The sequence below is a fragment of the Phoenix dactylifera genome, chromosome 10 (genome assembly GCF_009389715.1).
Source record: "Phoenix dactylifera cultivar Barhee BC4 chromosome 10, palm_55x_up_171113_PBpolish2nd_filt_p, whole genome shotgun sequence".
NCBI lineage: Eukaryota > Viridiplantae > Streptophyta > Magnoliopsida > Arecales > Arecaceae > Phoenix > Phoenix dactylifera.
The window spans coordinates 4335794-4359547 of record NC_052401.1 but is presented as its reverse complement, the minus strand read 5'-3'; the positions used below and the strand labels follow the sequence as shown (position 1 = coordinate 4359547).

At 38.4% G+C, this 23754-nt stretch overlaps 2 protein-coding genes across 2 annotated transcripts; one reads left to right on the top strand and one right to left on the bottom strand.

Annotated features, from left to right (window-relative positions):
- The first annotated feature begins 470 nt into the window (after nt 1–470).
- On the top strand, nt 471–12736 carry LOC103701610 (PHD finger protein ALFIN-LIKE 8-like). Its single transcript, XM_008783745.3, has 5 exons — nt 471–873; nt 999–1031; nt 1767–1995; nt 11940–12060; nt 12161–12736. The coding sequence occupies exons 1-5, from the start codon at nt 774–776 to the stop codon at nt 12437–12439; spliced, it is 762 nt and encodes a 253-aa protein (XP_008781967.1). The 5' UTR covers nt 471–773; the 3' UTR covers nt 12440–12736.
- Nucleotides 12737–15655: 2919 nt separating this feature from the next.
- Nucleotides 15656–16837, bottom strand: LOC120112228 (putative clathrin assembly protein At1g33340). Its single transcript, XM_039131090.1, has one exon. It carries the CDS (start codon nt 16835–16837, stop codon nt 15656–15658), a length of 1182 nt encoding a protein of 393 aa, XP_038987018.1.
- Between the last annotated feature and the right edge of the window lie 6917 nt (nt 16838–23754).

The following is a 23754-nucleotide window of genomic DNA, read 5'->3' as shown; positions in this document are numbered from 1 at the left end:
TTTCATTTTTATCGTATTATCTTCTATAAAAATTTGATAATGTAAAGTTATTTTTAGAAATTAATGAAAAAAATACTATTATCATTTATGAGAGAAGATTTATAAATACAAATAAATAGTTCTTCTAACAGTTATGATGCTCCGGTATCATTTGCCTCTCTATTGCCGCTCCTTTCAATAAATAGACTTGCTCTTCTCCGAAAGGGGAAAAAAACTCTAACTTATAAAAACTGAATTGCATCATAGAAGCCACATAGATTTAAGAAATTTTAATGATTAAAATTATCCGTATATTAATTTCATCGAAATTATCCGTTATTTCAAACTTTTTGGAGTCCGCGCTGGACCCAAACGTTACACCCGTGGGTCACATAACCTCCCGGTAACTTAAGAAACCATCCACGCCTTGACCCCACCCCACCACTACCGATAAAAAAACCAGAACAGCTCGTAGAAGGAGAGGGAACGAATGCAGGAACCCCCCCCCCCCCTAAAAAAAAAGAAAGCAAATCAACACCAAAGCCAACGAAGAAAGCCCTTCAAAACCCTCTCGCCTTTTCTCCTCTCTTCGCTCTCTTCTTCTCCGCTCTTTCCACTTTCCCTCTTTATTGGAGGGATTTGAACCCCCTCTCTCTCCACTAGAAACCCTAACCCTAATTGTTCTGTCTGACTTCTTTATCGCTCTCTTTGCTCCGGTCTACGGGATTTGTTGGGCGAAATCCCTCATCGTTATCGCCATTAAAGAACTCGCAAGGTCTCTTTGTCTGCTCGAAATGGAAGGGGGCGCGGGGGCGTACAATCCGCGGACGCCGGAGGAGGTCTTCCGGGATTTCCGAGGCCGCCGGGCTGGAATGATTAAAGCTCTCACCACCGGTCCCCCCACCCCTCTCTCACTCTCTCCTTCGATTCTTGGCAGGATTTGGTGTTTTCTTGATTAGCTGATTCTTGTTCTGTATGTTGATTATTGCGAATTTTTGTTTCTTTTTCACGTGTTGCAGACGTTGAGAAGTTCTACCAGCAGTGCGACCCCGGTGAGGTTCCAACTTCTATTTTTGATTCGCTCACGCTAGGGTTTCCGGCTTTTAGGGTTGTGTTGTTCGAGTTGTTCCGTTTTGGCATTTAAAAGGCTTTGCCTGCCTTTTTTTCCCTTTGTATTTGTTTTTGTGGAGATTTGTTGGACCGGAAAAGAAAATTAAAGATTTTTTGAAAGCACCGCCAGCATCCCCCTTGGTTGCTTTTGTTCGACGCTTTTTGTTTTTGGATTTCGTTTCGTTTTTGGTGTTCCCATGAATTTCAGAAGGATATTTTTCTATATATTGATGTCTTATGCCTCTGAGTTCTTTACTAGGTAACAGTTGGACAACTTCCAGTATTGTTGATAACTTAGGAGGCTTGCCCTTAAATGGACTACTTTTTTTTTATATAGTTTTAAGTTAAAGACTTCGTTCTTTTTGCGCATCAAGTTTGTTCAAAGCAAACAAATTGAGCGCTCGTTATTTTTTATTCTTTTTGGCAAGCTATTTTTTGCTGTATAATGAACAATTTCATAACTCTTCCCAATTTTTAAGTAATTTGTGAATTCAGAATCTTTTTTTTTGTTGGGGGGTGGGGGGGTGGGGTGGGTGGGCAGGTGGTTGGTTGGTTATACACTAAAAGAAAAGGGTTGTTATATAAATTGTTGAACAAGGTTCAATCTATTGGGTTTCGTGGATATTTATTTGGGATGAATGTTTCATGCTAATGCCATGATAATATTGTGGGTACAGAAAAGGAAAACTTATGCTTATATGGACTTCCAAATGAAACATGGGAAGTAACCTTGCCTGCCGAGGAAGTTCCTCCTGAACTTCCAGAACCAGCATTAGGAATTAATTTTGCTCGAGATGGAATGGATGAGAAGGATTGGTTGTCACTTGTTGCAGTCCACAGTGATTCATGGTTATTGGCTGTTGCCTTCTATTTTGGTGCGCGTTTTGGGTTTGATAAAGAATCCAGGTAATTATTTTGTTTTCATATCTTTTTCTTGTATCTGTTTTGATTGTTTTAAGTTGTTCACTCTTGGAGATAGTACCTTCCTGGTTCTTGCTACATTTATGCATCAATGATTTATGTAAAGGTGCATGAAGTAGGAGAATTTTCTAGTTCTAGGGTACATTCAATAGAGAATTTTAGTAGCTAAACCTAGTTCTCTTGTTTCCAGTACATTGATATGATGCATAAGATCTAGATATTTCAGAATAATTACTAATATTTATCATTTTCCAATAGTTTTCTTGTTTCTTTGTTGATCTGATCATGTTTTCATGTTTTGGATTATGGAATTTTGTATTTGCATTTCTTCATCCTACTTATTTGGATATAGCTGACTTTTGATTAAATGATCTTCATGTTTCATAGAATTGCTTATATATGCAAGTATTACAATAGAGATTGCACTACATTCACCTTGTGCAGCTAATATATTGACTACTGGTTTTGCTACCTACCAATAAGAGACCTTTTTTGGATGAAGTAATAGATATCGTTCATCTAGCTGAAAAAACTTCAGCAGCCAAAACCATGCTTAATTTGATATAGAGTTTTAATTGATACTTTCGTGAGAAATGAACTGTTATAGAAGACCAAAAAAAAAAGATAAGCATCTTGGCAGCCTAGACACCATGCTTAATGTTTTTTTACTGATTTTAAGTAGAAAATGAAGCATTCCTTCATGTGTTCTCTTTGGGTATTCTTGATTTGTTATGTATTTAGTTTTTGATTACATTGTCTTTCCTCTTTGTGGTATACTACTTTTGAAATTTGATTATTTGTAATTATTTGTCATTTTGGTCTGAACTTGCTAAATTGTCTTAACATTGTGTGAAGTTACATTTTTATTGCCTGTTCGCAGCCTCGTTCTCTTTTTATGTTTAGCATATTCAGATGTAGATATTAAATTTCACAACAATTTCTGACCAATAATATATTTGGTTAATTAATTGGCATATTATGAACCACGTGCCAAAGAGGGCTTCATGGTGGAAGTCTAATAATTTGGGTCCCAAAGCATTCTTCTCAGTTATGATTGGGAGCCTGCAAATTTTGAATCTAAATTCATTATATATTTAGATTTGAGTTCTGTATATGTTTATATGTTCTTGTACTAAAGATTTAGTTAGATGTTTGAGTCAAAGTAGGAGCCATCTACTTTTTTGATTAGCTGGCAACTGTGATTTGTTGAAGGACTATGACTGGCTTTGTAGAAGGTCTCTTGTTGTTGGAATTATTTGGAGCCTCTTTGAATGTGTCTAGTAAGTTTTGCTTTTATGTAGCGTGGCCTCTTGTTTTAGTTACATATTGTGTTTAGAGAGTTCTATAGCCTCATAAATGTTAGGAAGCCTCATTTTAATTTTGGGTTGTTTTTATATATTTTTTGGTAAATTCGGGATAAATATTCTGATAATCCAAGGTCTGGGAATTATATGAAAAGATGGAGTAATTTAGAATCAAGAAATAAGTAACTTTGGTTAAGTGGTTGATGGGAGAAGGTTTTAGAGAAGGAATAATTAAGGAATTAGACAGCTTTTGCATACAGTGGCTGGATACTACGAAAAATCAGATTGGTTTCCAGTTTAATGGCATGCAAAAAAAGGGCTAGTAGGATGGCTGGATTAGCTGTGAAGTTGTAGACTATGCAGTGAAAAAGGCAAGTTTGCTGTCTTTAAAAGAAGGGAAAATGGTAAAGACAGTAATCTCCATGGAATCTGATTGGAAATGTCTATATGACAGAAAATTACAGATTTAAGTTGAAAGGGACTAGGAAAAATTGCAGTTTGAGTGGGATTTGCTTGTCAAGCGATGGGTGAAACTAATACTAATGGTTCTATAATTCTGTGATGCTTAATTGGCATCTGCTGGTGTGTGAGTAGCCATAAGGGAGACAGGGTTCATCCATCAAATCTTTTCTGTAGAGGCTATTTAAGTAATCACTTCTCTTACAATTGTGTCTGTAGAGATGCTTTAGGCATTAACGTTTGCCAATCAGATGGGACTCGACTGTGACGGTAACTGTGTGGAAGAAGACCATTTGAAATTGATATAAGCGATGAAATAACGGAGAAACCCTTGGAATCTTCAGTAGTAGGTGAAGGAAATAAGACAGATCAGTGGCAGATGGAAAAATTGCATTTTTTGGACATAATGTTAAGGAGTCCTTGCTTATTGTTTTGTGAGAATCATATGCCTGTTATCCTGATCTACAGGGATGGCTTCTTACTTTTTGGAATAACTTGAAGGAATTCTTCCTTCTAACTCTTAAAAAAAAATGGACCAGATGAGACCGAGAAAGGTTCTCTTCTGAGCAATAAACAGAAACTGGCATTCATTCACTAGCAAGGGAGTATCTTTGTAGAGAAAAAATGATAGACAGATTTCCTTGCATGCAGTAGTTGCTTTAGTGGAATATGGAGATTGATGGATGTTATGGATATCTTAACACATTGGATGTAAAGCAATGGAGCTGTTAAATATGTTGGCTATGGCTGGGTCTTCTAGCAATGACCTTTGGGTTGGAGTATCTATTAATAATTTGTGGCACGTAATGCCTTTCTGTATCCTGTTGGTTTTCAGTCATATGCTTTATATCTCCTTCATTAGCTTCCTTTTTTTTGTGCATTTTGCTTGTCTAGTAACTTGAAACTTTGCTTAACTTTGATGTGCAAGTGATGGGTGACTTGATCTATGCTGAATAGGGATATCATTTTACTACATCTCTTCAATAATTTATCTTTTATTGACGTCCTGCAAGGTTTTTTCTTCTACTACTTCTAACTTGGAAACTAGTAGGGAAGCATTTTGAACTTACGCATGAAGAAATTGTTTGACATTTTCATTTGTTGTTGGAATTGATTTTATAGGAAAAATAGTAATTTTCTGTGAGGACTTGGTAACTAGAATTGCCAGTAGTTGATAGCACATTGACATTGGTTAGTTTCACTACTGGTGACTAAAGTTCCTACTTCCTATTGAGTCATGACTAAATTACATCTTCTTTCTTTTCTTTTTTCCTTTGCTTATAAGACCTTATGCTTGATGCAATAGCTTTTGGCTAGGAAATCTCAGTATGTAAATCTTTATGCAATCGCATTTTTTGTTGCCCCTTTAGGCTTAGATTCAATGAGTCATGTTGAACTGTTTATTTGTTTATGCATATGTGCTCTTCTTTCACAGCCAATAATTTCTTCACCTATTAAATGCCTCATTTGATTTTTTTTTTTTCTGTTGTTGATGTATTGAGTATTTAGTTTCTACATGTCACTACTCACCTCATTGATGCTAGCTTGTCTTTAAGAGTCCTCTATCAACATGATCACAGGATGTACTTTTATAAATTTCTTGGCAAATGACACATGAAGTTTGCATGCATGACTATCAACATGATGCTAGCTTGTCTTTAAGAGTCCTCTATCAACATGATCACAGGATGTACTTTTATAAATTTCTTGGCAAATGACGCATGAAGTTTGCATGCATGACTATCAAATATTCTAATATTGACAGGTTTGATGCTTTGTATGTATGGTGTTCATTGTGAAAAAATATTCCTTATGTGTGACAATCTCCATGTTCCGTAAGGATATTTCCAATGTTATGATGCCCCTGATCTCTAGAGATATTGGTCAAGTTTAAGATACTGATCAGGTTTGACGTAATGTGTTTTTGGTATAAATTTCATGTGGCCATTGTATTATTACATATTATAGACACATTTCTTTCAAACTTTCAATCCACACACCTGATATAAATGTTGTTTCGAATCATTGTTTCCAAGAGAAGAACATAAGCCAAATCCGTAATATTGATCCCTTACATATATGTCTTAAATAAATGTTAAAATATCAAGTTCATGTTACCTTCTTTAATCGTATTATATAAAATCTCGCCGTGTCATATCTTTTGTGTGGCATATTTTAGATGTATATACTTGTTATGTTATACTATAAGTTAAACATATCATTTATGATTGCATGATTTGGATAGACTTGCTAAGTTTCTCTCCTCTTGCTATTGTGTATAAACTATAAAGTGAAAGTACATATAATATATAATGGATGTGTAGTTACCTTTTCATGTAAGTTAATTTAATGGGTTTAGACCATATAATTTCTGTATGCTTCAGTTATGGCTTCTTTTAGATTTATTAAGATGTTAAAATAGGGAGTTTTCATTCTGTGCTTTTAAAGGTTTCATGCTGGTCATGAGAGGTTTTTTGTAACTTTATTGTGTTAATTCTTGATCTTATTGATAAGTTAGTGAATATGGATTTCTAATGATTTGATTCTGGTGAAGTGGATGGATATGGATTTCTGTAGATTTGATTCTGGAGAAGAGGTTTGACGGCTAATGCTTTAAAAAAAAACCATGACAGGAAGGTCATCGATTTGTTGATTTTGGGATATGATATGGGGAAAGGGATGATTATCAGGTGATCATTGGGATAAGTAGGACTTTAAGAAAGAGACTAATATGTCGTTTTTAGGTTTTTTTTAATTTGGATACTTGTAAATTAATAGAGTTTGAACTGTAAAGCAGAAGAAGCCCTAGAAGTTCTGGTAGGGTATGATAGGAGGATGATTAAGGTTTTGAGACATATCTTGGATCAGGTTTTCACTGGCTTTAGGGAAGACTCAAAAAAGTATGTAAAACAAAAAGAATAATATGTAAAACAAAAGAATAGGATTGTGGACATCAGAGGGGTTGCTACTTCTGTCATATCTTGAAAGCCATCACTCAAGGGCTCTTATGAGTCATCATTAAGAGAGGAGTAAATCTTCACCTTACTTAGAAAGGTGGAAACCCTTGAGAAATCTGTTTGCAAAATTGATTGTTTCATATGATTCACAATAATGGCCTCATATATGCAGGCCTGCATGGCACCAACCTGTTGGAATCCAATAATAAGTATGTATCCTTTATTTTGAAGAATGAAAAGAAAAAGGTTTGATTGCTTTGGTGACCTCTAGTAAGCTTAGCTGGTGCCTAATCTAGAAAATGTTTTTGGTAGCAGTTTAGATTCCCATGCAACCTTACATGTTGAGGCACTTAAACCACTCTGTAATTGGTCATAATTCTGGGACTTGTAACTGAAATGAACTTTTTGGCATTATACCTAGTCAAAATGGGAGTCATACAATCTAAATAACTTACACGATCATGATCTTATTCCCTATAAGAGTTGCATAATCGCTTGAAAACTCCTGCTGGTTGGCTACTTTATTAACCCTATTAGCCAATGTAAGAAGTACAATAAATAAGAAATTTTACAAAATATGACCTGCTTTTAGATTCTTGAAAACTTGTGCGGGGGTGGAATTATTAGATAGAAATACAGGCATCGATCAAATGATTGAATCATCATGTGATTGATCTTTGTAATTAAATGGATAAGATTCCTCCTTGTAAAATTTTTAGTACTGTGATCTTGGTGAATTACCAATTTCTTTGTTGTATGATCAGGGTAAGGAAAAGGCGCCCTTAAGGTGATAGAACCCATATTGCCTGAGGCACAAGGTGCCCAAAAGGCGCCTGCCTAAAGAAAGTAGCACACCGGTTCATGAAAAGTTAAATAAGTGCACCAGAAGTACCTGCTATTTGTATCCAAAGCAACACAAACATTATTTCAACATCTAAATCATAAGTAACATTGGATATAATGGTCCACATCTTTCAAGACATCACATCAAAAAACCACTTTCCATACCATGCTTTTGAGCGAAAGGTATCAAATATAGATTACCGGAGATCCTAAAATAGCTTAAAAATTCAAATATGACAACAAAATACCACTTCCCAAACCATTTTTGATGTTTTTAAACAAAACATAACCAAAATAAAAAAGTAAACCATAGAGCATCCTAGAGTAACCTTTTATTTATAAGGGCTCTAATAGAAAGAATAGGCAAAAAGGGAAAAGAAGTATAATGCCGGACATTGCATTTGCATCGCCTGGACACCTCTCACTTTGTCCCTTGTGCTCACCTAGGTGTCACCTTACCAAAAATCACCTTGACCAAGGATTGTCGAGGCACTCAAAGGTCTATTTGCCTCCTGCAGCACCTAGGCGATTGCCAAAGTGCCTTTTACGACATTGTTTATGATGTTGCAACTGCTGTACATCTTTTCTAGCAATCTTTGTTTCACTATGATGCACAACGGCTTGGGTTTAGGATAATAGATAATGACATGTGCAATGCACGTGGAGAGCTATGATCAAAATTCTTTTATTTATTTTTGAAAATACATATTTTATGAGAGGGTAAGAGAGGAAGTGGCTGCTGAGATTTGACTTCTAACCCGTATGGGGATTTGGGAGATGCATGCAGTAACTTTTTTTCCCCAAAAATAAAAAATGCCCATTAGGCTTCAGCATGCAGTAACTTTTGTTGCTAACTTGGTCCTCTAAGAAAGAAATTGAAGAGAGAATTTTTCTTCCTCATGCTTATCACTTGAGGAAACCATGGAATGTCCAACGGACGACTGATGGTTGCTTAAGAGTTCCCAGTATACAGTAAGAAATTTTTGTGATGGAAGGTGTGGAGGCCATTATTTGGAATATGATGATGTAGGAGTTACTGATAATCTCAGTATGGAAGCAATTTGCTTCCTCTATTACCTTCAAAAAAAAAAAGACAATTCCAGTATAGCTACTTTGATGGTTGGAGCTATAATTGCTTGAGACAGGCTTTTGAAAATAGATGTTGCAACTGTCTGCGTTGAGCTTTGGCACTAGGGCACTGGATAAGATGCAGCCTACCACAATGTGAGGAAGTTTGGATTGTTGGGATCCTTGTAGCATAATATTTGTGTATGGAAAAGAGTTGATAAGAGAGATGATGAGATCTTACATACCAGCAGAAGTAGAAGTTAGGAGATGAGACTTTTCCAGTGGATATTAGATACAACTTCATAGTATGCTTATGCAAATTTAGGCTTGGATGAACGCTAGAAGGTTCCAGTGAAAGTCTATGGATTATATTAGAAATGTTGAGGCATTTAAAGTGTTGCAGGGCGCAAGACTTTGGATTCTGCAAAGCAAATAAATCTGCTTTCCTGATCAATCTATCAAAGTTATGGATGATGCTGAGTCTATATAGTAAATCATGGTCAATGAATCTGGTGGTAATGTGGTGCTTAATACAGTCTTTGATTTTTAATGTGTTTGTAGATTTTATGGGGCTGCAGAGGATTGGATTTTTTATTTATTTGATTGTGCATACAGTGAAAGGGTTAGGTTTAAATGAATGTGTGATATGAGAACTAAAAGCTTAATCTAATTAGATTTTAAAACACTGGTGGGGTCGTGGGAGGTTGCAGCGCTCATGACAAACTCTTGTGTGACTTGCCATGCTTAACCCTCTGCTTGTATAAAATCTATCTTCATATCTTATGTGCCTTCTTGAATCTTATGAGAAATCTGACATGCAAACTATATGTCTTCCTTCCAAGCTAAAATTTTATTAGAGGGCTCATTTTCTATTTTAAGATCTTTCATACAATCAATGTTTTGGAAATGTAAAACATTTGATTAACATCTATTCCTTAATATTTGACTAAACATTGTCAGATTTTTCAATACAAAAGGTGGTTATGATGTTGAGAACCAAATTGGCTTTATAAGACTAATATATTTTGTATGCATCCCCCATAAACGTACATATGTACGTTATATGTACATATATATTTGCATGTGTTTGTGTATTTCTCTGCCAGATAAGAAGTCTACACGACTTTTAAGACACATGGTCATGAAATTGGCTTCTTATATGACTTTTTATGGAATGAGGCTTTTGTGTCCTACGTTCCACTGTCCTTATGGTACACTACAGAAACCATTTTTCTTCTATGGATGTCAAATTCCCTAATAGAATTTCTCCATATCATCAAGTCTTCCTCTACACCAAACTATTAAAGATCTTTCTGATAAGTTTTCTTACTTTTTACCTCCATGATTCACATTCCGTATACACAGTTTCCTTCTCAAGGAGTAATCTGCCATTCCTTACCTTTTTATTATCTTCTTTTTCTCCGAAATACCGTGCCCTCAGTCAACCTTTGTCTCTGTTTAATATGCTGATCGCTTTCATCATGCATCCTCTCCAATTGAATCTTGATTTCATTATGGTACTACAAGACAGGATATGGTGGGCTTCTCAAAGAGCTCTTTACTAGAGGGAAGGAGGCAGCTACGTAGTGTCATACTTAGGATTGTTGTAATTTGAAAATGAGATCGCAAGATTCTTATAGGAGCAAAACATGAAAGGACTTTTCAGTAATTTGAAGGATTACTAATTACTCTTTTCAAGAGCATACTTGAAGTGGTGGAGGATTTAAGTGCCTTATTTATCGTTAGTATACCTAAAGGAGAAGGAAGAAGTGATTCCAGATTTGCTGTCTCATTATTTAGGTCATATATTTTTTAGGGCTCAATTCCACCTGTCCGTACGAAAAATGAGGAAAGGAAAAAGGAAAGAGAGAGTTAAGGAAGCAACTGCTTTGTTTTCCTTTCTGTTTCTGTTATTGCTCAAATATTTGGCGCAATAATCCGATGTTTGAGAGTGCTGTCTAAGCACAGGAACCTCGAAGCTTAGCTATGTGATGTAAAATCAAATTTTATATATGTTGCAGAACAGCAAACATTGAAACCTTTCATCTGCCCTTAACCCAAAGTTCTCAATGCCCTAGATGCCCTATAATCCTTCAGTTTCATTTCAAGGGCCACCTAAGTTGCACCACTCTGGACTTCAAGTGCAAGGCCAGGTTAATTGAATTACACATTTCATGGGTTAAAAAATGTTTTAGATGAAATTGTCTATACAGTTCCATCTGCTAATTAGATTGGTAAGTTTCTTGTCTCCTTGACTCCCGCATTTCTGAGATTTATTATAAAGGTGTCTGATCTGACAAATGATGCCCCTTTTTTGTATTTCCCAATTGCTTTTTTGCCCACCTTCATTCTCAATTGCAACATGCTCACAAGATGGGAAAATTAAATCAAAGTTTCTGAGATGTGATATTCATTTTCCTTCCAAAAAAAGATTCTAGGTTGTCTCTAGTTGGAGATTTATAGGTGCAAATTTATGGCATGTTAGGTATCCTTGTACTTTCTACACCCTATCCTCCTTACCATGCTAGTGGACCCACTTCCTATTGTTGCTCCAAGCATAAATCGCCATGTGGATTATACCTTTTAAATCTTGCTATAGTCCTTTTACCTTTTTGTTCATCTTTTATCTTGAAGTAGTCTTCAGCTTCCCACACTGACTTTTATGTTGGCGAACAGCATTTATAATTTCTTGGTCTTCTTATATAATCTAATTCTTTTTTTATACCCTGTTATTTTGCTTGTCATGTCTTGGTGCATTTTATTTGTTTATATCATTAGGGTGGACTGATGAAATTCTGTTTTAACTGTTGCATCTAATAGTATTGCTTCACGGTATATGAACTACTAGAGGAGTTCTCTGTTACGACTTGCATAGGATATAGTTGGTTTCTAATATATATTAGACTGCTGGACAACTAAGCTATATAGACAGGTATATAGAAGTCTCTATGAAGGTGTTGGATTTTCCCTCCACACTGACCTCCAAACAGCCATTTTGCCCATGGCCTCGCATCATTCTAATTTCTAGGTGTTACTTTTCTTAAAGTCTGACTATTCATGAGCTCATGGAATGAGTGCACAAGGGCTCTGCTGATAGGAGATTTAGATCTTGTATAGAAAGTACTATGCTTGCTTCTAGAAGATAGCATTGTCTGCTGAAGGAAATTCTGTTATACCCAGCTTCATGTGATGATATTTAAATAAAAAAACGGTGTATCTATTCTAAACACTTCTACTCCAAATTATGATGGAAACTGCTGGTAGTTGACATATTTTTCTTTCGGGGCTGAAATTACAGGAAGCGACTCTTCCAAATGATAAATGGTCTCCCCACTATATATGAGGTTGTGACAGGAACTGCCAAGAAGCAATCAAAAGAAAAGCCCAACAGCAGCAGCAAGAGCAAGTCTGGCTCAAAGGTGAATATGAATGTCTCGCATCATTGTTGTCCATTTCTCAAAACCATCACAATTTATTTTTCCTCCTTTTTGGCATATTGGTTCTTTATTCTACTTTCAGCCATCACGTCAGTCTGAGCCCCATACAAAGGCCCCAAAGATGCCTCCACCAAAAGACGAGGACGAGAGTGAAGGAGAAGATGAGGAGGATGAAGAAGAGCATGGGAACACGTTGTGTGGTGCATGTGGGGACAACTATGCCAATGATGAATTCTGGATTTGCTGTGACATTTGCGAGAGATGGTTTCATGGCAAGTGTGTCAGGATCACTCCTGCTAGGGCTGAACACATCAAGCAGTACAAATGCCCTGCTTGCAGCAATAAGAGGGCCAGAGCATGATGGAACTGGAAAGCTTGTGGTTGTTTTAGAGATAGGGGCGGTAGAAATACAAAGGGGGGGAACCATTTTGGATGCAGCAGTGAACAAACCTGCGTGCTTGAGTCTTGATCTCAGTTTAGACTTGATTTAGTCATATTGGACATGTTCTTGTTGATAATTGGTGTCTATTTAGTGTCAACAGCCGGTAATTGGTGATGTTTCTTTTATGACCGAACACTTTCTTAGCTAATCTAGTAGAGTGCTTCCTTTGGCAGACCTTTTCTACTGCTTCAGGACCTCTGATTTCTTTCTTGGCTATTTGATCAGTAGTCTTTTGCATGCTTTTTTGGAAGGAAAATCATCAGTTATCAGGAGTTCCAAGGAATGCATCTTAGTCAATGTGGTGGGACAGCCTCCGAGTTGGCCAGCTTAAATCTGTAAAGTTTGTATAAATGATCGCTCCTTTACTATGATTCTTTAAACTATTAGAGAGTTTCAAAAGTTGTTTCTTTTCTTCTCATCGTTGAGTACGACTAATCACCTCCAGGTATTGCAAGATTTGTTTCCAATGAAATTCATTGTGGACGAATTTCAAGACTGGTTCTATTGCCTTTTAAGCCAGTTTTTATCAGCATGCACAACTTTATGAGGCTTTTCCTTTCATAAGCTTCATGCAAGCCAATAAAATAGGTGACAAATTATGAAAAGCAAATTTGCTACTTAATTAATTGCAAAATGTTCTAGGATGGCATGCGTATGGCACATGATGAATGAAGGCATCCGGATGCAACTGTGACAGATTGAAATTTTTGAGAATGTAATTTTCGATGTAGGATATAGTATTCGCTTTTGCTTCTCTAGATGTTGACTTCTGTTCGAGTTTTATCAATGCTATGTCGCGGCTGATTAACGATCTATTTAACGTGCATGGAATGTGTTTCTTCAAATTGATTGAAGGTGCTTTTTTCTTTAAAGGTAGAAAGAAGCCACAAGACCACCATCAAAATAATGAGAACCTTGAAAAGTAGGTCTTTAATTCAAAGAGCAATGTATGTATGGTTAGTACTTTTATTGCATATGGCTTTCAAGATTCTCCTCAGATTAGTTACTTTACCCAATTGGTTCCCCTTTCTACATCCCCTCCGCTCACCTGCTCGCTGAGAGTTACTTAGCATGTTTGCAGCATCAGGCCACCCCTCCTTTGCGCAATTATATTGTAATAAATTCTTGCAGTTATAGAATTTCCAATCCGCCATGAATGCTCCAGTGATTGCCATCTGAGACGCTGCTGCGCAAGCATTTGTTTGACTCTCGAGCTAATTCGGGTTGGACCAGGTATATTAATTTGGCCTCTTTATCCATCTACTAGACTCAATTACCAACAGGAAATTTAACGATGAACATCTTTTATTAACCTTTTGAGATCGATTGAGTGGAAGGTTGAACAGAAAAATTGATCCATCTAGCAGTTGTTTGCGTATTCTTGCAGAAATATTCTGCACAAACCGGATCTGCAAGCCTACTTAGCCTGCAATCTTCCAAAGACCATCCATCCTCAGATCACAATCTAAATCTCAGTTCGGTGGACCAAGTCTGCAGGAGGAATCATTACTCCCACAAGATTCAACATGCGCCACAACCAAATAGGCTTCTCGATGTTTGAATTCAGTAGGAAATCCAGTCTAATTCTGTTAGATTATCCGAATAGACTCCGAGTAGGATTTTCTTTTTCCATCGTTTCTTGGATAATGTAGAATTGAGTTTTATTTGTACATGTGGAAGAGACCCAACCCTCAGCATGCTATTTATTTGGATTTTAGAGTCCCCTCTTAAAGCATGGAATATGGCCTCGCATGGCCTAGCCCTGCCAAAATGGTTGGACAAAGCTTTACAGTTGAGTGTTGTCTGTCCTGGTTCTTACCTTCATCTAATTCTATCATCTGTCCCTGAGTTACCACCAAGAATAATTTAATTGATTTGATGGATGGTCTGGCCCCTGGTCAGGTCACCAAAAGAAGAGATTAGGAACCATTCTTACTTGGGTAGGGCCGAAGTCCAATCAAATTCAAGTATGGTTTGAGCCCTTGGAATTAGAATGTTGGCTCGCACAAAGTAGGCTCTTTGCTTCCCTGAAAATTTGTACCACCAGAGGAAATGAGTTCTCGCCAATAGGGCTAAACAATCTGCTAATTGGTGGATGCATGATGGAAGTCAGAAGATGGTTCAGACTTTTGAAATGAAGCTTAACTGATTTCAGCACAAGGTGGGATTCAGTTCATAGATAAGCTTCATTCCAAGCTCTTTTTCCTTTTTTTAATAAGGCGAATGTATCATATATGCCTAGTATAAATACATCCAATAAAATTGGAAAACAAAATATCGAGCAGTACAGTAGGAATGGCTAGGGTACAATGCAGTATAAATGATTTCAGCATAAGGTGCGATTCTGTTCATAAATAAGCTGCATTCCAAGCTCTTTGATGTGCATCTAGTCAAGGACAATTGTCCCTGTTATCTCTCCTCAAAACAAAGAAGCTTAGATCCCCAATGTCGACCTCCTTGAATCCCTTTAGCTTAAAACCTACTGCTGAAGGCAGTGGCAAATAAGGCTCCTAAAACAGCCTAGTCTATTAGTACAATGCTTGTTTGAAGAAATGTTTCTACTCTTTGGGTCCTACTTACATCCTTTGTGTGTGAGCCACCCATTTACCAAAAAAAAAAAAAAAGTTTCTAGCAGCTCTGGTGGAAACTTTTCAAGCAATTGACACAGACAGCATGACATAAATCTTGATCTCTCTTGGTCTCTCACTAGTCACTTCCCATGACTCATTCTGGTGACTTTTATCTTACTACAAAACTGCACCACACCTTGTTTACGTTATTGTCCTCATTAGAAGCATTAACCAACTAGATTAGTAGGTCATTAGCCAAGTTTCAAGTGTCCTCATCTGTTTTAATCAAAAGTTCCCAATTTACAGACAGGTGAAGAAACAAGTTGTACTCACTAACCATCCAAACTGAAGCTAGTAGTTCCTTAGCTATGTTAAAATGAAAATTAATAACAGCAACAATAACAATATCAGTTAAACAAAAGCCACCTTTCCACTCGCAAGACACAATAGCTAGCCCATTAACCAAACAAGCTAAAGAGGAACAGGAAACCATTTTTAGGTATCCATTTACATAATTTCCTACTCCTCATGAAATAGCCGTGTTTAGACCAAGAATCCAATAAGGTTAATTATAGTAGATGCATGGCTTTCCTGTTGTCGAACTCTCCCCTTCAGTTGGCAAATCATCAGCGACAGTTGCTGACCGGTTGTCAGGCCCCACAAAGGAGAAGGTAGAAGAAGCTTGCGAGTCTTCTTCGTCGAATTCGACCCACACCGTGCTTATCTTTGTTTCTAGTTTTTGAGAAAATAGAGGCAACTTAGTTTCTTGCACTGCGCACTCTTCTTCTCTGCTCCTTCCCGTCAACTTAGCATCCTCAAATGCAACCGAAACTGTTTTATTGTGCTTGGCGGGCAAGAACTCTTCCATTGATGAAATCTGCGCGGCCGTAATAATTCGAACAGAAGGGTAGTCCAAGTTCTTGCCCACTATGGCTCTCTTGCAGTTATCGTAGAATTCATGAAGTTGGGGGGTTTGGCTGCAAGCTTTCTTAAGGATGTCAAGAGCTAAGACTCTTACGGATTCCTCAAGATCAAAGAAGGAGCTCACCACAATCTGTACCCCCTCACAGAAGCTGTCATAGACTCGGAAGCTCTCTCTCAAGATTATGCAGACAGCTGACTGCGTCACACGGCTTATGCATGAAATGTCCACCGGCAAACAGGCCATGACCCGGTCGAGAAACACTTGGCATTTCATCAATCTACGCAAGACCGATTCAGCTGCCTCCTCCTCATAAGACTGGAAGCTGGAGCGTGATGGTCTAACTGGCTCCAGCATACCAGCTTGGTTTATGATCCATCCCAACCTTTCTTCGAGAAACAACGAGTAGTTAAGGAGAAAGGTGTGAGAGAAGTCTGGAGCTCCTGCACACCATGATAAATCCAGTCGGAGGTCTCTGGAAGACCATGAGCTGCGTAAATCTTGCTCGAAGTAGCGGTCACCCCCGCGAAGGAGACGATGGAGTAGAACAAGGGTCTTGAGAGCTTCCACTGGGTCTCGCGCAGTCTCGAGCTTCATAGACATCCTTCTTGCAAGGAAGGTGATCGACCCAGGAGCATTTGAGACTATGAAGAGAATCTCATGTACATACTTCTCATCGATGGGTACGTCGTGGTGGTCGGTGCACCGTACAATGGCAGCCTCTATGTCGGAGAGAATCTTCTGATTAGAGATCACAGCTCTATTACTGGTGCAATGGTCTCTGAGTGACCCGAGAACTGCCCAAAGCTTGTCCTTCACTTTCATCACTATCTTGCCAGTGTCCAAAGGTGGGAAGAAGTTGCAGGAGATTTATACATACATGCACTCATAGGGGAGAGAGAGTTTACAGGGATGGAGAAGGAGAGATTTTGACAGGAAGACTTGGATATCACCCATATATACCACAAAGGCCTTTGATGCTCGCTTGACTCTATGGAGTAAACACTCATGTCGTCCTCACAGGAAATTTGAATGAATTCTTTCTCCTGACCAAGAAATCTATGGTGGTGTCTTATGACTAGAGAAAAGATGGCGCCGAGCCGAAAAGTATCCAATTAGCTATTTGTTATATATTCTTGGGTCAACGCTTTTGTGACCTTGGTGGGAGAATCCCATCCTCTGCGAATAGGATTCCCATGCATCAAACCCTTGCCCGATTGGCAACCTCACAATGGGTTTGACTTATTGCCCTTTCTCTCCCTGGATTCCTACATCAACATCGACAGCATCTTGTAGGGAACGAAAAGAGAATAAACTTGATGTTGTTTAGTTCCCACTTGAATAGAAGTAGAAACAAAGGTGGTCATGGTATTCCATACCACAATATCCTTAACTAGCTCTCTCCCTTTCTCTCTCTCTCTCTCTCTCTCTCTTCCCTCCATCCCTCCCCCTCTCTTCCTCCCTCTCTCTCTCATTGACACACAAACACATGCACACATACGCACACAGACATCTGCCATGGGAGCTTCTATAACACTATGACCCGTAGAACTTGTCAAACTTTATCCCCTGACAGCTTAAGAAGAGCATTTGAGGGGGATACGATCGAGCTTGATAACTAGCTTAGAATGCATCATGTCGACATATTCTAACAAGATGCTTAAGAATAACTAATGCATTTTCTCTTTCTTCTTTTCCATTGTCTCATGGTGCCATAACAAAGTCCATTATATATGGATGGATGAACCAATTGAATTGCGAAAACTGGGACTTCTTTTTTGTTTTTTGTTGAATGGAGCGAAAAGTGGGATATGAATATAAATATTGAACAGTCTGAGCAAATGATTCAATTAAAAAGGTGTTGGGATGAAAAGGAGGAAGTTGTAGGATGCCTGCCATTAAACAACACCTTTGCAGCTTGTGCGGTTGCTCCTCATATTAAGACTGACATGCTCTTCACAATGTGTTATGTGCTAGGTAAAGGATAACGGGTGTTGATTGATATGGAACCTGAAGGAGTCTGAGAGAGATTAAGTTTGTATGAAGGACCGAATGCATTCAACACATTAGTATGCAAGCAAAAACAACTTTTGCACTTATAATGTAGCTTATCGTTCAAGTAAAATTCCTTCTTTTCTTGTCCTCTTGACAGATTCTTCTTCTATGTACTTCACTTGTTTTTCTCCCTGAAGCCTGCTGTCTATCCTTGAGTTGTCAAGTGGAGAATGTGTGAGTTCATGAGAAGTCAAGAAGGACCGTTGAGAAGAGAAAAATATGAAAAATGTAAGAGAAATATCAAAAATAAACTGTAGGGAGGTGCAAGGCGTGCGGACCATGCGGGCGTGTGTTTTGTCCTATATCGGTTATTCGTTGAGAAAATTTTAGGTACTTATACATGATCAAGAAATTCAAATAATACCTTCCGGCTAGCCTTTTTGAGTGAGGTCTTACGTTGTGACAAATAGTATCAGAACGAACTCGACCCATATCCTATGTGGACTACAAGACATTTCAATATGAGCTCATAGATCAAGAAACCCACATATAATACCTTCCGGTTAGACTTTTTAGATGAGATCTTGGGTCATGACGCAAGATATAAGAATAAAAGCCATTGCAGCATTAAATTTTCAGTGGATTGCTCCAAAAAAAAAAAAAAAAAAAGAATATTGATTTGAAATGTCACACTTTCAGTCACCTTTGTTAACCTAAGGAAACAAAAAACTACAGAAAGAAAAATATGTTTATCCTCAGCCATTTCAAATGTCCATGGTGATCTTTGATTCATCTCTTGAGGCCAAAAAAGGGACATACTTCTTTTCTTAATAGCTCAAAGGGATTTTGTAAAACTTCAGCTATCTTTGAATCAGATGCTCGAGAAAAGTGGCATCAACCTGAAGTATTATACCCATGAGAAGCTAGGTTGCATCAATTGAGACGTGTAGATGGGTCCTGATGATAGAATTTGTTCTTCCTTGTGGGTAATTGTATATACATCAAGGTAATGGAGAGGGGATATTAAGTGGAATGGAGGATGGTGTTAAAAATGGCTTCAATGCCAATGATGCTCTAGAGTTCTCGCATACATAGAAACTTCCTGCTTTTGGTCGTGTCAATCATATTTCTTGTAACTGCTTCGAATGTTCTTGGAGCATTAGACATGACATCTAAACGCATGCTATCCACCAAAAGAGCATAGGACAACGTTCGAGGCTGAGAACGCTCTGAGGGCCCACTCAAATGAGCACTGAGGTGAATCCATAGAAGTTGAGGGACACCCACTTCGTCACTATACCACATCATATTAATATGTTGAAGGTCTCTTTGGGGTTTAAATGTACTAAGAGTCACCAAAGCCAATTGAGTAACAAACATTATATATGCTGGTTGTATAAAGGTTGGGTTGGTCATCTGATGTATTTCAAGAAGGCCCCTAGTAATAGAAAAATAAGCACACTGTCCTTAGATCAATCTCCTTGAGAGTATTTGTGATGTCAAATTGTTAAAAGACATAAGTTTCTTATCATTCAACATAGTGCATCCCCACTATCGGTCCACTTAGCCTATGGTTCACCTCCTTCCCCCCCCCCTAAATTATTATAAGTGGATAGACATCAAATGAGATGTCCTAAGAATATATCACACATGATTGTTTGTGTCACAACCAAGGACCCCATCCAAAATGGCTAGTTGAAAGATATATTTTCAGTTTCTTAGTCTTGCAAAAGTATGCAAAATATCTCTAGCAAATAACCGATATAGGACTAAATACAGGCTCGCATGGATCCTCACATACCCCTTTTTTAAGCCATGGCGTCTTCGTCAGACTAAGGGTCCAAATCCATTTAAATCTAATCATAAGTAACGTGATCGGCCCATGGCCAACTTTAATGAGTCTGTATTGCAGTGTCCTCTAGTCTACATGGACTATGGGCCGAGTCTGCTCTAATACCATTATCACAAAATCCAAAATCTTACTCTATAAAGCTAGCCAGAAGTTATTTTTTGGATTCCTTAGTCCTGTATAAGCACTTAAGATCTTTCTAGTGAACAATCGATGTTCGACTAAACATACATCCCCACGGATCCTCACAGTTTGGCTAGATAAATAATGCAAATCATACTTAAGTTGGCATATGATCACCTGCAACAGCGGAAATTCAGATGGATAAAACCCATTAACCATATTGCAATTCTATCTTTAAGATACTCACAGCAAAGTTAAGCATCATCAATACTAGATTAGGCTTCATTAGAGGGCCTCACTGTCACGACCCCCGCCCCGTTCCCGGCGGGCCGCCGCGACGGTCCTAGGGTGCGGGTAGGCATAAGGCCACCAGCCACCGCGTAGAACCCTACTACCTATCAATCATCAATAAATCTTGAAAAATTTGGCATGATGCATGCACAAAATGATCACTTTTCCTATAGTGACCTGTCAGGATTATCTCAATACATACAACACACTACCTGTCAGAGCAGCAATCACATAATCTGTCACATATAAACCTGGACAATATATAGCAATACATTATCACAGGCACACAACTGATCTGCACACATATATATACCTGCTTCCCAATCCATCCATGGTCAAACCCATATCCACAACAGGATCTATGACTGTAACTATGCACTATATATAATAGAAGGTTTATAATACACCAAAAGGGGATAAACCTCTATCTACATTATACTATACTATACTATGGAGCGGCACAGCTAGCAGGCAACCACTAATCCTGCTCCTCTCTATACAATACCTTTCCTGCAATCAAAAACACAAAACTGGGGAGTGAGTATATAAATACTCAGTGAGTGGAGTAGAGAGTACTATGCACATGAGACCAGATATAATCATGGCTCGAGGTGAAATCTCAAGATCAATAATAAGATGAACATGATCTCAACATAGAGAATATGGAGTAAGTCATCAATATCACCACAATCAATATCAACTCATCTGAAGCATATATGGAATAATCAAGTCAACATATATGCTACTCATGAATATGCTCAACAGGTCATAGTACTGAATCATATAAATCAGGTGTCAATAGGCTGAATTATCAACAAGACAGCTATCGAGAGGTGGGTTTTACGCCCCAGGCGAACCAGCAACAACTCCCTACTGCCATATGCATACATCGAATATGACACCACACAAATATGTAAATCATCACTAGACAGCTGTCGGGAGGTGGGTTTTACGCCCCAAGCGAACCAGCAACAACTCCCTACTGTCACATGCATATGCAGGATAAGACACCATACCGATAACATAAATGCTAGACAGCTATCGGGAGGTGGGTTTTACGCCCCAGGCGAACCAGCAACAACTCCCTACTGTCACATGCATATGGAGGATAAGACACCACACTGATCATATAAATGCTGGCCAGTATCCAGAACAGAAATCCATCTCACATCTACATACTAAACGGCACCTCGCGGGAATTCTACATCCGCGGAAAGCCATACTGCACCTCGCGGGGTCTTACTATGCCCGGCGGCAAGCAGAATATAAGTCGTAGGACCGGCCGATCCTACGCCTAGGGCCGTGTCCCCCCCTAGGAAGGGACTGGGCTCCGCCCACCTAGAAGGCTACTATGTGCACAAAGGCCGATGTTCAACCCCCATCGACTATAGGTGTCCTGCAGATACTGCCAAGCCATGCATAAATGCCATAATGCACCCTCCCAATACTCTACTAAAAAGGAGTATGATCAAGACTACCGCTCACTCGACTCCGACCCAATCATAAACTAACATCAGGGTTGGGAGTGAGGGGTCAAGGATGTACAATGCAACTCAATATACCACTGAAATGGGCTCTACAAATCTTTGAAATAGAGGAAATGAAATCAATTTACAAAAGAAATCATTTCACAATTCGGAATCAATTTGATTACTCATCAACCCCTCGTAATTCCTCTCAATGTTCCCTCAAATGCATGTACAGAATAATCAAGCATGGAGAATCAAGATTATAGAGGAATCTACTACAATATCAATCAATATGCTCAAGTGGAATCAATTCACACTTGGCGACATTCATGAAAATGAATTAAGGATGCTCATAGTGCAAAGTACATGACTCCCACTCACCTGTCAATCTGGCACAGCCCTGATATGCCTCCAAAAATCTACAGCTGGCAGTAGGAAACTTCTTCCTCTTGTTCCCTAGCTTCTTGCCCAACTGTGACATGCATTTACAATACATTTAGTTTTGTATCAAGGGCTATAATCTACGTGCCAATTATAATATAGAGAACTTTAATTAATTCAACTCCCCCGTTCCCTAAATCTTTTCTTTTCTTTCTCTTTTTCTTTTTCTATTAATTAACTCATCATTTATGTGTATTAGGGACTCCCTTGCACGAGTACAAGGTCCCCTTAGCTTAATCTGGGCTTAATATCTATTATAGCATGAAATCCCCTATTTTCCACCCGGATGAACAGTAATCCGAACTGACAGTGGGTTACTTCATCCCGGTTTTGATCCACTTTCAGGACTCCAAATTTGATGAAATTTTTACCTAACATTCTACACTCATAGAGAATTCCAAAGAGATAACATGCATCATCATCGGAGGCCGTTTGACCCCCTAAATAATTCGCCGAAGTTGGGACTTCGACACAGTTTTTCCGTAGTGCCGGAAAAATTTGTCAAAATCCGATTCTTCCTCTTTTAACCGCCTCTACAACCCTTATCCGACCCCTCTAGACTATATCCACCCTTTGTATAGCCTAATGTCATCAAAAGACTAGATAGGGATGGATATTTACCTTTTTCTTTTTGGAAATCGAGGTCCTTGCGTAGAGGGGAAGGAGATCTACGTTTTTCCCTTCAGCTGGAAGTGCAACCGGGATCTCTTTCCTCCTCGAATCCCCTTCCTCTTTTTCTTTCTTCTTCTTCTTCTTCTCTTTTTCTTTCTTTCTTTCCTCTGTTTCACGCCTGAGAACCCCCTCCCTCTTTCTCTCGGTTTCACCAGCTCAAACCCTCCAATTAAATCACATCAAAACACTATTCACCCTTTGTTTAATATTATTAAATTCCCATTTTGCCCCTAACACTTCAACATATCTACCGTTATGCCATTAACTTTTGATTCCTTCCAATTTTACCCTTACCACTTCAATGCATCTACAACTATGCCATTATCTTTTCATTCCTTCCAATTTTACCCCTCATATCAATTTTAAAGGACTATTCTATCCTTTTTTATATAAAAAAATATTTTGGGGTTATTACATCCTCCCCCCTTATATAAAATTCGTCCTCGAATTTAAAAGAGTAAATTACCTGATTACTCAAAGGGGTGAGTGTATCTGCTCTTCATATTCTGCTCAGTGTGGTATTGGAAATCAAATAAATTAGGAGTGTTTTACCTTCTATCTCTACCACATAGGTAGGATATACATACTTCGCTTTTATACTATCCCCTACAGGTGTATTAATAGCTAAGGGAATACGCATTAATATCTTATCCTTAGCTAACTTTTTAGCAAAATAAGGGGACACAAATGAATGGGTAGCTCCAGAATTAAATAATACTCTAGCTTTAATCTTATCAATGAGGAGCATACCTGTCACAGCTACATTTAATGCCTGTGCCTCTTGTGGATTTACCGTGAACACCCTTCCTTGCCCTCTACCTACTGGAGCTGATGGCTGAGATGGTCCAACACTCTGCTGTGATGCTGGTGTCTGACCTCTGCCTCTGCCTACAGGCCCCCTA